This window comes from Epinephelus fuscoguttatus, linkage group LG20 (genome assembly GCF_011397635.1).
Source record: "Epinephelus fuscoguttatus linkage group LG20, E.fuscoguttatus.final_Chr_v1".
NCBI classification, from domain to species: Eukaryota; Metazoa; Chordata; class Actinopteri; order Perciformes; family Serranidae; genus Epinephelus; species Epinephelus fuscoguttatus.
In genome coordinates, this window is record NC_064771.1 from 38,953,837 (window position 1) to 38,965,232 (window position 11,396).

General features: G+C 44.2%; 1 protein-coding gene across 1 annotated transcript; it reads right to left on the reverse strand.

Moving 5' to 3' along the window:
• Positions 1-217: 217 nt before the first annotated feature.
• Positions 218-10,862, reverse strand: tubgcp2 (tubulin, gamma complex associated protein 2). Its single transcript, XM_049562781.1, has 18 exons — positions 10,739-10,862; positions 10,230-10,406; positions 8,445-8,573; positions 8,009-8,185; positions 7,454-7,613; positions 7,085-7,292; positions 6,803-7,002; positions 6,005-6,194; positions 5,769-5,914; positions 5,507-5,687; positions 5,055-5,235; positions 4,600-4,772; positions 3,140-3,268; positions 2,941-3,061; positions 2,705-2,848; positions 1,043-1,159; positions 696-859; positions 218-572 (listed from the first exon to the last, which is right to left on the reverse strand). The coding sequence occupies exons 2-18, from the start codon at positions 10,377-10,379 to the stop codon at positions 497-499; spliced, it is 2,646 nt and encodes an 881-aa protein (XP_049418738.1). The 5' UTR covers positions 10,380-10,406; positions 10,739-10,862; the 3' UTR covers positions 218-496.
• Between the last annotated feature and the right edge of the window lie 534 nt (positions 10,863-11,396).

The following is an 11,396-nucleotide window of genomic DNA, read 5'->3' on the forward strand; positions in this document are numbered from 1 at the left end:
GTTGTAATTTCCTTTAACTTAGTTTGAGGCTAAACTGTTGTCAGATGTTCTGTTACTGTGTGTTTTACAGTGAACAGCTGTGAAATGTGTGAACGCCTCTGTGTATCATTACAGAGTGTCACAGCTGCACACGCTGAACGCTCTTTAAATAACAATGTCAGTGAACAGGAACAAGGGATATGCAGTGTTCAGTAAAGACAGAGGTCCAGAGTCTGTCTGAGTTCAGTAAAGTTTAGTTTTAATGAATACAAACAGGTACAAGAAGTTACCCACAAGGAGCGCCAGGACTCAGAGCACAATAAACATATCAGTTCCACCTTTATTAAACTTTACAATTTGAAGCGACGTCACAAACATCAGACTGTAACTCTACATTTCATACAGGACATCATATATAATATACACAGTGAAGCATCAGCTCGGAGAGACAGACGGACGTGAGGAGAGGATGTTGTTATTGCTGGGTGACAGATACTACACAGTCAAGTGTAACATGCTACGCTGAAGCTTTCTGGCTGCGCTCGATGGCCATCCTCTCCAGACGCTCCGTGTAGAAGCCGTTGAAATCCAGCCTGTGGAACCACATCAGTAACAGCTGAGTCAGGAACTCATCAAAGTCATTTACATTATGTACAATGACTCAGTGTGTGCTGCATGGTCACAGCATGGGCACGTGTGATGTGAAGGTGTCTCACCTGTAGATGATGCTGATCATGCTGTGCTCACAGTCATTGGTGCTGTAGATGCTCAGCTTGTCCAGCAGGTCCAGCAGCAGCATGCTGAAGTTACTGTCAAACTTGCTGATGGTGGCTTCAAAGCTTGCGTCTGACTGCAGGGTGTCTGCGTGCTCGGCTAAAAACTGAAGCAGTGGAAGAACACAAACACATCAGCTGACACGTGTCACACCCAGATGACCTTCACACACGTTTACATCTCTGAAACTCAAAGGTATGTGAATGTGGCACGTGGAATGTGAACACTTCCTTCAGTACACAGTCTACTTGATGAGGATGGGCCGTGATGATGAGTGTTTTGGAAATACCTTGGTGGTCAGTCTCTTCTTCTCTGCCTCCTCAGCGTATTCGCTCTGAGTGGGAGGTCCATCCATGGTGCCTTGCTCCAGAGAGAGGCGCTCTAACCTCATGCTCTGAGTGAACCGCTTCAACAGTACAGGACAAGAAAAACATCTCACTGTCAGCATTTGGAATCTGTCAATGTCAGTGTAGTAAAGATTCCTACTTTTCTTTATTTTGACACTTCCTTTGCTTCAGCACTGATTGGTTCATTTCTCTAACCTGACTGAGTTCACCTGTTCACACCTGTTTAAACCCTGAACTCACTGCACTCATTCTGTCTTCATCGTCACACGGGGCGGCAGTTCTGTCTCTTGAGTTTATCCTGTGTAAGATTTGTTTCAGTGAGCATCATTTACTCTTCTTAAGGTGGACATTTGTTTAATTTGACTCAAATTTTAATTTTGTATTTGTTTCTTTCAGATTCAAACTCGTGTGTTTGTTTAACGACAGTTTGGAAATAAATCTTTGTGTGCAACGGAAAGTTTCTGATGGATGCCCGTGATAACAGACCTCTCCTCCTTTACGGTCAGTACCTCAGTCAGTCCGATGACGAGTCTGTTGGGCACCAAAATCTGTGACTAGCAGATCTATCAGAATGCTAAGTGTGGTTAGCATTTGTTGTTAGCTTGTAGGATAACACACACACTAATATCTGCTACAGTGGAAGGACGCTCCAGGGTCCAGTTTACATCCAAAAGCTGCCTCTCCATCACGTGAGCTGTAAAAACTTTCCCTACACTGATGCTAACTCTACTCTCTGAGGTTTCAGGTTTCTTTGCTGGTGTTGTGTGCAAGTCTGTTCCCCTGTCGATATCTGTTTCTTGTATTAGACAGTGATTTGCTGTCGTATTAGTGACGTATGTTTGAATCTCAGATTTTCGGTAAGTGCGCAGACATCGCCCCCCCTCAGGAAAGAAATGTGAAAACACCTCTCTGATGACAAACTGTGGTCTGAGGTCTGACATCTTAAGGCCAATTTCCACCAGATGCGTGTTGGTTGCGTCTCCGCTCCGGCATGGCAGCGGAGCCGATAGGATTCAGTTCTAGTCAATGTGTGTGTTTCCACCGGCTGCGGCTGTGCTGCGTTCCGGCTCCGTCACAGCTCCGGAGCCCTCCGCAACAGATACGCAGGACTTCTATTTTTGCCGGATGCCGCAGCACAACGCAGCAATTCAGCACAGAGCAGATCGTGCGGGGCAAGAAGTCGTGCACAGAAACAAAATAAAACATCCGGTTAATTTTCAAAATAAAATACAGTGTTCACGGCGGATCATATTTCCCTGCACTACACCTTGAAAACGTCATAATGAGCAGAGGCAGGCCTGAAGTCAACAGGTCAGAGGTTTTCAGACGTCATTTCACCCCGTGAACACCATGGACGAGGAGATGTTAATCATGGCAGTGCACCAAGATGTCTTCCAGCGAAGCTGCACCGCACAGCAAACGCAGCCGGTGGGTATTGACGGACGGCGGAGCACGCAGCAGATAACCAGCGCTGCCGTTCCGCAACGGACACGCATCCAGTGGAAATCCGGCGTTAGGGGACATAAACATAAGAAGAACAACAGCTGTGTCTGTTTCGGTTCAGTCTCAGTCGACATTTCCTCTTCATCAGTGTGTCAACAAACCTGCATGCAGTTTGTGAACATGACGCAGACGGACATGAGTTTGGAGAAGATCCTGAGCAGCTCCGGGTTGGTCAGCATGCAGTCCTTCAGACAGTTGTCCAGGAAGCTTGTGTGATGGCAGAGCACGTCATCGATGTTTGACGCCTGCAGGAGGAGGAGAGGTGAGTTAGTTGTCAGGTGACCACTGACCGTATGTGTACAGAGAGTGATCGGGGCGGCAGAGCTCATTCACTCACTGTCTTCAGGTTGTTCTCCATCATGTGCCAGGTGGGCTCCATCACCTCAAACATCATGTAGTACTGGATGTTCTGCACAAAGTTGAGCATGCGCTGTCGGAGGGCGAATGCAGCAGCGTACCTGCGTACGGGCAGTTTGAGCAGAGTGAGAGGATGTTTTGCTGTTTGAGATCAAACACAAGATTTTCCATCAACTCACCATTTGGCGCAGTGTAACGAGTACTGCTTGAAATCTTTGTTGCAGATCCACACGTTGCACAACAGCCTCTCCACGTGTTTGCAGTAAAACATGTGTCTGAACAACATCTGGTACCTCGTCAGGGCTTTCCTAGAAAACAAATACAAGTCAAACAATTACAAAACCTGTTAAATGTATTTTTAGATTATTATTCATTTATCTTATTTTATTTATTTACAGTTAAATTGCTGTATACAAATATCCAACAGGCAGAATAAGCAAATATAAGACACCGGTGACCCCTGTTTCCATCCAGGGGGTCAGTGTGGACACTGTAGAGGACTCTAAGTACCTGGGGGTACACATTGACAATAAACTGGACTGGGTTAAGAACACTAACGCTCTCTACAGGAAGGGCCAGAGCCGTCTCTATTTTCTGAGGCGACTGAGGTCCTTCAACATCTGCCGGACTATGCTCAGGATCTTCTATGAGTCTGTGGTGGCCAGTGCTATCCTCTATGCTGTTGTGTGCTGGGGCAGCAGGCTGAGGGTGGCGGACGCCAACAGACTCAACAAACTGATCCGCAAGGCCAGTGACGTTGTGGGAACGGAGTGTGACTCTCTGATGGTGGTGTCAGAGAGGAGGATGCTGTCTAAGCTACGAACTATCTTGGACAATGTCTCACACCCACTCCACCATGTGCTGGTCAGGCACAAGAGTACTTTCAGTGGGAGACTCATACCACCAAGATGTACCACTGAGCGCCACAGGAAATCATTCCTGCCTGTGGCCATCAAACTGTACAACTCCTCCCTCTGAGTGGCCCTGTGACTATTTCACACACTGCAATAATTTAATCTAACTTGTGCAATAACCCCATTCACCCGGACTGTATATATTCTGTTTGTGTAAATAATCTTGTTCAGTTTACAATATATATATATATATATATATATATATATATATATTTAAGTTTATGTTTGTTAATAATTCCTGTTTATTTAACTATATATTTGTTAATACTATTGTTTAAATTTCTTATATTTTCACGTATCTTTCCTCTCTTGCAAGGAGCACCTGTAACATAAACAATTTCCCCTCGGGGATCAATAAAGTATTTCTGATTCTGATTCTGATTCTGATAATTTAAACACAATCAGAATGATCGATTTTTTGCTCATAAAACAATTATTTGAGTATCAAAATAGTCAGTGATTATTTTCTGTCGATCAGGTCAACACAACAATCAAAACTCAGTCAGATCATCTCATGTTAAAATCTGTATTCTCTGCCGTTTATCAAAGAACTTTATAATAACCCTCTTTGTTGTCAGTGCGTAAGATCATCACAGTACTTGTGTTACAGAGCTGCTGAGTAAAAAAGCTTCACTAATCTTTTAAGTCTGGAAAATGCGTATAACACAGCACACTGATGCTGCATTCACACTACGAGCCAAACACATAAATCAGGTGAAAGAAACCTGTTGATGATGAGCGACAGCGGCCATTTGACGATGTAGTCGAAGGAGAAGGCCTCCAGCCCGCTGAGGGCCACGTCCGTCAGGTCTGCGTTGATGATGGCCTTCTCCTGTTTGGTCTCGATGGCCAGCACCCGCAGCAGCTGAGTGATGACGTCATGAGGCATCAAGTCGATCTGCAGAAAAGGAGCGAGGAAGTTCGTTATGAAAAGGTTTAACGTTACAAAGTGTGAAACAGCAGGACTCACTGATCATGATGTGAAGCCTGCCAGTGATGGAAGATTTATGGGGTCAGTGACAGCACGGTGAAGGAAAGGATGAAAGTTTCCATCTCTCTGAATTAGCAGAGATCCGTTGACACTGAGGTCAGATATGAGTCACTTCAGACTGGATGTGGGCTAATAGTCTGAACTGAGCGTTAAGCGCTGTGATGTGGACGTAGCCTTATTTCCACCCACCTTGAGGTCGTCTTTGAAGGGGTCTGTGTTGGCTGTGCTCATCCTCAGAGCCAGCTCCAGCAGCGCCTCCAGTCTGGGAGGAACAATGTCATCTACAGGCTTCTTCAGCTCCTCCTCCGTCAGGTCCATGAAGTGCACAAAGAAATCTCCTTTGTCCATCAAAAAGTAGTGTTTGATGGATCTGATGAAGACAACACAGTCTGGTAAGTGTCGGTGTCAGTGGAGACCGTTTCAAGCCATTTTTAGGACTTTTAAATGTTTGTCTCTGTGTAAACTGTCCTTTGGTTACAGATGGTTATTATTATTATTATTATAAATAATACAGCTGCTTCCATACCAGACATGAGGGCTTTTGAATGATAGTGATCTGTCTATGGTTTTAAGTTCAACACACTAACTTTGCAGCATCTCGTCCTCCTTCTCTCTCTCATCTTTAACCATGAAGCGTTTACCTGAGGCGTGACACCAGCTCCTTCTCCTCCATGAGGAAGGCCAGTAGGACCTTGCTGGCGTAGTTGTAAGCTTTCTCTATCTGCTCCACATATGCCCTCTCCTTCAGCGTGTACAGGACCTCCTTCGCATCAGGACACGTCACATCACGGCCGCACTCCCGCACCACATTGAGGTATTTGCCTTTACAGTGACAGAGGGAAATCAAATGTTACGGCTCTGAACGGCTCTTATAATGTTTCACTGTGTTTTTACTGTTGTTACCTGTGCTTAATATTTTGTCTGCCATTTTCTGCAGAAAGGAGGGAATGCGATGTTGGACGATGGTGTATCTCTGATCCCAGTACTTATCGTTGTAGTCCTCCTGAATCTTCTCTTTCTGCAGCTCGTGCTCTTCCACCATGAACTCACTGTGAGGACGCACAAACATCAGATTCAAACACTGAGCAGTGGCAGAGGTGAGTGTGTGTTTAAATTTGAAGCATCACTCCAGACTGCACCTGTACGGGTCCTTGATGATGCCCCTGTAGATCCACTTCTCCAGTATTTCAAAGTAAGGGACGCTGGCTGCTTTGGTGAGGTAGAGACACAGCTCCTGAGCCTGGCTGTCTCCGGTGTAGTTGAAGGTTCGATCATGAAGAAGACTTAATGTCGACCCGCCCATACACTCTCCTTTGTCCACTGACGACGCTGTGAAATTAGGACGAAAACAATTTCATTTTTTTTAAAAGTACGAGCTATCGAGAGCCTGTACGTCTGTGCAGTTATCTTCCAACTCTGTCTTCAAAGTCCCTGACAATAACAACCGTTTATATCAGTTTGATCTCGTATTGTTTAGTGACCAAATAGTCGATATTAACGTCTGTGCATTAACATTTGCTGGTGCTGTAGTTCTCTCCATAAACCTGGGTCAGAGCGCCCTCAAGTGGTTACAATCAGCAGCTTGTGTTCACTTCACATGAGCTGAATCCAAATGTCAGGACTTCACTGCACTTGCAGACTTGTGCACTTTGCGGGCTGTTCACGGGAAGTCTGGGAGTACTGAGTGCTGTCCAGATCCACACTTCATCCAGTGCACAAGGGGCCTAAAGTGGACTTTCTGCAGACTACCAGAGAGTTCACTTGGGGTGCAGACTTCTGCAGACTTCACTGATTTAACTGCCCACAATTCATTGCAACACGGACATGTTGTAGGTTTTTTTTTTTTTTCAATAGCTGACTTAAAAAACAACTTGTGTATATGTCAAACAAATTACAGTGACAGAGAGATGAAAGGCAGCTGGTGCTCAGCCTCTTACCGATGGAGGCCAGTATCTCCATGGTTCTCATGGTGGGCTGGATGTAAAACCAGAGCTTCTGCAGGGACAGCAGACCCTGTCGCTGGAGGTGCTCCAGCTGAGTGACCAGGATCAGGTACTCCTTCATCAGAGTCCTCATCGCTGCCGTCAGCGCGTGGTTCACCTGGCCGTACTCAAAGGATGACTTCTCCTCAATGAAGCTGAGGGACAAACACAACACCGTCTAATAGTTCGTCCTCAGTGATGAATGTAGGTAGACACGTAACACTTTTACAAACTCACCGTGTTATAGTGGAGTAATAGGACGCCACTGGTAATATCCTGCTAACCAGCTCTTTGACTGACATGTCCAGTGTTGAGTCGACAATGAACGAGCGGTTCTGTCTCCCCAGTACAGGCTGAGCTGTGATGTCACGCCCGTCGACTCCGATCAGGACAAACAGTAGATCTTCCACCAGAGCTTGTTCCTGAGCAGCCAGAGGCATCGTACCTGAGCGCAGACAGAACCGTTATAAACGCCACCAACAAGTGCAGGTACAAAACTGACGGTTTACACCGAGCTGATGATCCTGTATTAAAGAAATCTCCTCAGCTAGTGTCCGGCAGCAGACTGCACTGAGCAGAGATGAATTTTAAACTTTAGTGTCTCACCAATGGCCACAGCTGGATCTCCTGGAGGGGTGGGGCTGGTGATGAAGTCTCCAAGGAGAGCGGGACGGTCGTACACCCAGTTAGGAAACACGGGGTTGGGCTGAGTCGGGTTCTTCTTGTTGTGTTTGTCCCTCAGCATCTTCCGTGTGACTTCAGCAGACTGCAGGCAAACATCAAGTACAGTTAACTTTCTAATGAATGGTAGGTTCACCCATGAAACTGACACGTCTTTGCGCCCCGTTCAGGCAGGATTACATTTACAGGAGAGGTGGGTAACAAAGTATTTGCCCTGCACAGAATTAAATCCATGCAAGAAGAAAACTAGCTGATAACAAAACAGTTTGTAACAGATGATAAGCTGTTGGGGGAGGGGATTAAAAATCATTTACCAGTGTGTATATTATATGAATCATTGAACCTCCCCAAGAGCAATGAATCCCATCTGAATGCAGCTGTTGTTTGATCTCTATTTGTTTCTTTCATGACTTGTAAAATGAGCCATCCTTCAGTGTCATGGGCCAACCTAGCTTTCAGATCTGAGTAAGAGAAGCTCACCAGAGGAGCGTTGGAGCTGGCCGTCACGTTGCCGAGCTTCTTTCGTAGCTCGTCCAGTTCCTGCATGGACATCTTGGTGCTGGTCTGCGGCAGAGTGTAACTGGTAGTTGTGGTTGACGTTGTGTTCGCTGATGACTCTGATCTCTCTTTGGCATTCTGCTGCAGAAACTGGAGGGTCTGCAAAAAAAATCACAAGCTGTAAGATGGTGTGATAAGAATGGTTCAATCTAAATATTCTAACGCAGGGGGAAATTTAAAAAAAAATGTGAGCTACTTGAAACGCCTTGTAAAAGTGTTTCAGCCTGTTATTGTGAGAAAGTGCAGCATTTACTGTGTGTTTACATCAGTTTGAAACAATAACAATGGGTGAAATAATTTAATTTGAAGTAATAACAAACTGAACCACATAATGAGCTGCTTGTAAACAATGTGTTACCTCTTTATCCTCACAGAGTTTGGAGAGCAGGTAGACCAGAGGGTCAAGGTTTCGAACATTTTTGGATTTGAGCTCCTCGTATTTCCTCAAGAAGTCCTCAGGGGTTTTGGAGAACTCTGCTAATTTGACCTGGAAATTAAAACAGTCACCAACAAAAGAATATCCAGTTAGCAACAGATTCATAAAGTGTATGACAAATATTTATCACAGTAATATGCTCCTGTAAAACCTGATTTAAACGCTGTAACTGTTCTGTAGTATCAGCCTTTCCTGCCTATATGATGGCGAACATCGATGTTGCTATGTTTGCTTCTCTTTAACGGGGTTGTCATTCTTTTTAAGGAATTATTTTTGCAGAAATTTAACAACTTAAAATTGCTCTTTAAATTTAACAATTTAAAGAGCAAAAAGCTTGGTGCACGGCATGTACTGCAGAGCTAGAGGTGCCGTCCACTGGAAAATGAAAATAAACAAATCTAAACTCAACCTGCACAAATACAGTTAGGATTTTTTTGTTGACACTGACAAGACAAACACTTGAGATGTTTAGTGGTATATACACACACACACACATATATATATATATATATATATATATGTGTGTGTGTGTGTGTATATATCATCTGTACGCAATAAAAGCAACTGAGCTCATCCACAGAATGATATACTTCTTTTTCATCAACACAGTTCTCCAGTTGTTTATCCACACGTGAGATGCACACATGCCGATGCACGTATGTAAATGTGCACAGACAGACACGTCTCAGTCATTTATATGTATTACAATAAATACAACTACAGTATATCCAGATTTCAGGCGCTCCCACACCTGTGACCACATCACCCCGATCCTTCATAACCTCCACTGGCTCCTCCTCTTAGGTCTGCTGATGCCAACCTCCTGCCCCCCCTACCAGGACTAAACACACCTTGGGGGGACAGGGCCTTCTCCACTGCAGCTCTTACCCTCAGACAATCACTCCCTAAAGACATCAGAGACTTCCCCTCACTCTCCACCTTCAAGAAATCACTCAAAACACACAAATTCAAAAACTTCAAATCTGCCTGACACTGGTTTCTTCTTCTTCACTGCACTATTTCCCTTCCTGTCCTTTTTTTGTTTTCTGAAAAGCATCTTTGAGTATCCAGAAAAGTGCAATATAAATCCAATGTATTAATTATCATTACTACTTTATGTATTTATTCAACTTAATGGGTTACAGAACACGTCTGTACTGACTGCATGTTTCCCATTACATGGCTACAAAGAAGGATTAGTTATAAAAGTTTTAAGTTAAGATTTAAAACAGCACCTGTGCCAAAAATTTAGCACATAAAATTTACATACAAATTACATGTTGAAAGACAAAGTATACAAAAACAATGCAGGTCTGAAGTCTGGTTGCAACGGTACACAGGTTCTAAGGTACCTTGATATTACAACTGACGGTTATAAAACTGTGTGCATTTTCATACACAATAGCCCCTCTGTTTTCACTCCTTTAACGGTCATTTTGACTTATAATAATAATAATAATAATAATAATAATTCTGTAATAATGTGAAGATCTCATACTGGTGCAACCCCAGTCTCAACAGAGCCCTCGTGTCTGTTTCCAGCTGCTGCAGGAACACCTGACAACTAAACACTGTGTTGAGCAGTGATGTCTGCAAAGGTGCATGAGCTCATCAACATCAGGACATTGTGGTGCATTTCTCTCATGCCCCAGGACTGTCCCATGGCCTGAAGGTTGCACCACAGCCCCCTCAGTGTGTGACACCCACCTTGGCGCTGTGAGCAGACACTGTGGTTGTGACGTAGGGAGTCCTGTGTTTCTGCAGGAGGTCGATGTAGCCCTCTGCTCCATCACCTCCTCGGACATGAAGCAGGCTGAGCAGCTCGTTGACATCATGGTGGATCCTGAACTCACTCATGGCTCAGGCAGCTGAGATGACGACACACTTTAATAAAGGAGGGGAGACAGAACAGCTGCTGAGATCAACGTCACTGTTGTAACGGCTCCTGATGACGCACAGCGGCCTGAGCTGAGCTGAGCTGATGCAGGAAGTTATGTCCAACAAGCGGAGCTCATAGTGATGCTGAGCTAACAGTCATTTGATGCTACATGCTAGTTTGCTAACTGGCTCCGGCTGAAATGAACTATGAGGATGCTAACTGCTTAGCTAGCTCATCTCGACTGAAACACGTCATTAATGACACAGTTATAATCATGTAACTACGTAATAATAACCCTTATTACAGGTGTGACCGGAGTCTGTACCGAGCACTCTACCTGTCGGTCGGTTCTGGGTGAAAACAGCAGCAAACACCGTCGCAGGTACAAACGCGCCCACCACTGGTCAAATTCTTCTTCTACTGTTTATATATGGACACACAGTCCCGCCGCCACACCGCCCCCACAGGTTGAATATGGCACTACAACTTCAGTCACTGACACAATTTAATCACTGATGTAACTTTACTACAGCTGGAGCGATTAATCGATTAATCAATGATCTATTGGGCAAATATTTATGATGAGTAAATATACAATAATAAACTGCCAAAAGATGAGATAATTACAGGTTCTCAGATGTGAAGATTTATTTTCCTAACAACATCTTTATTGATTTTAGCTACAATAAACAAACATAAACAGTATGTGTATATATGTGTACACAAACACACTAAAAAGCACACATGGCACATGAATGTCTGTGCGACCGCAAAGATTGAACACACATGTAATGCCCCACACCCCAGACCAGAAGTCTTAAAATAAATGAAGTAAATGAAATAAAGTATATAAATACAACTAAAGCATCGTGTTAGGGTGGAGGTAACTTCAGTTTCAGTACATCTCATATTGATGTACAAAGTTGACAATAATTACGTATAAAACAAACTGACAGATTTGAACCCTGTCAAAATTAATCTCCAGCCTAACAGTG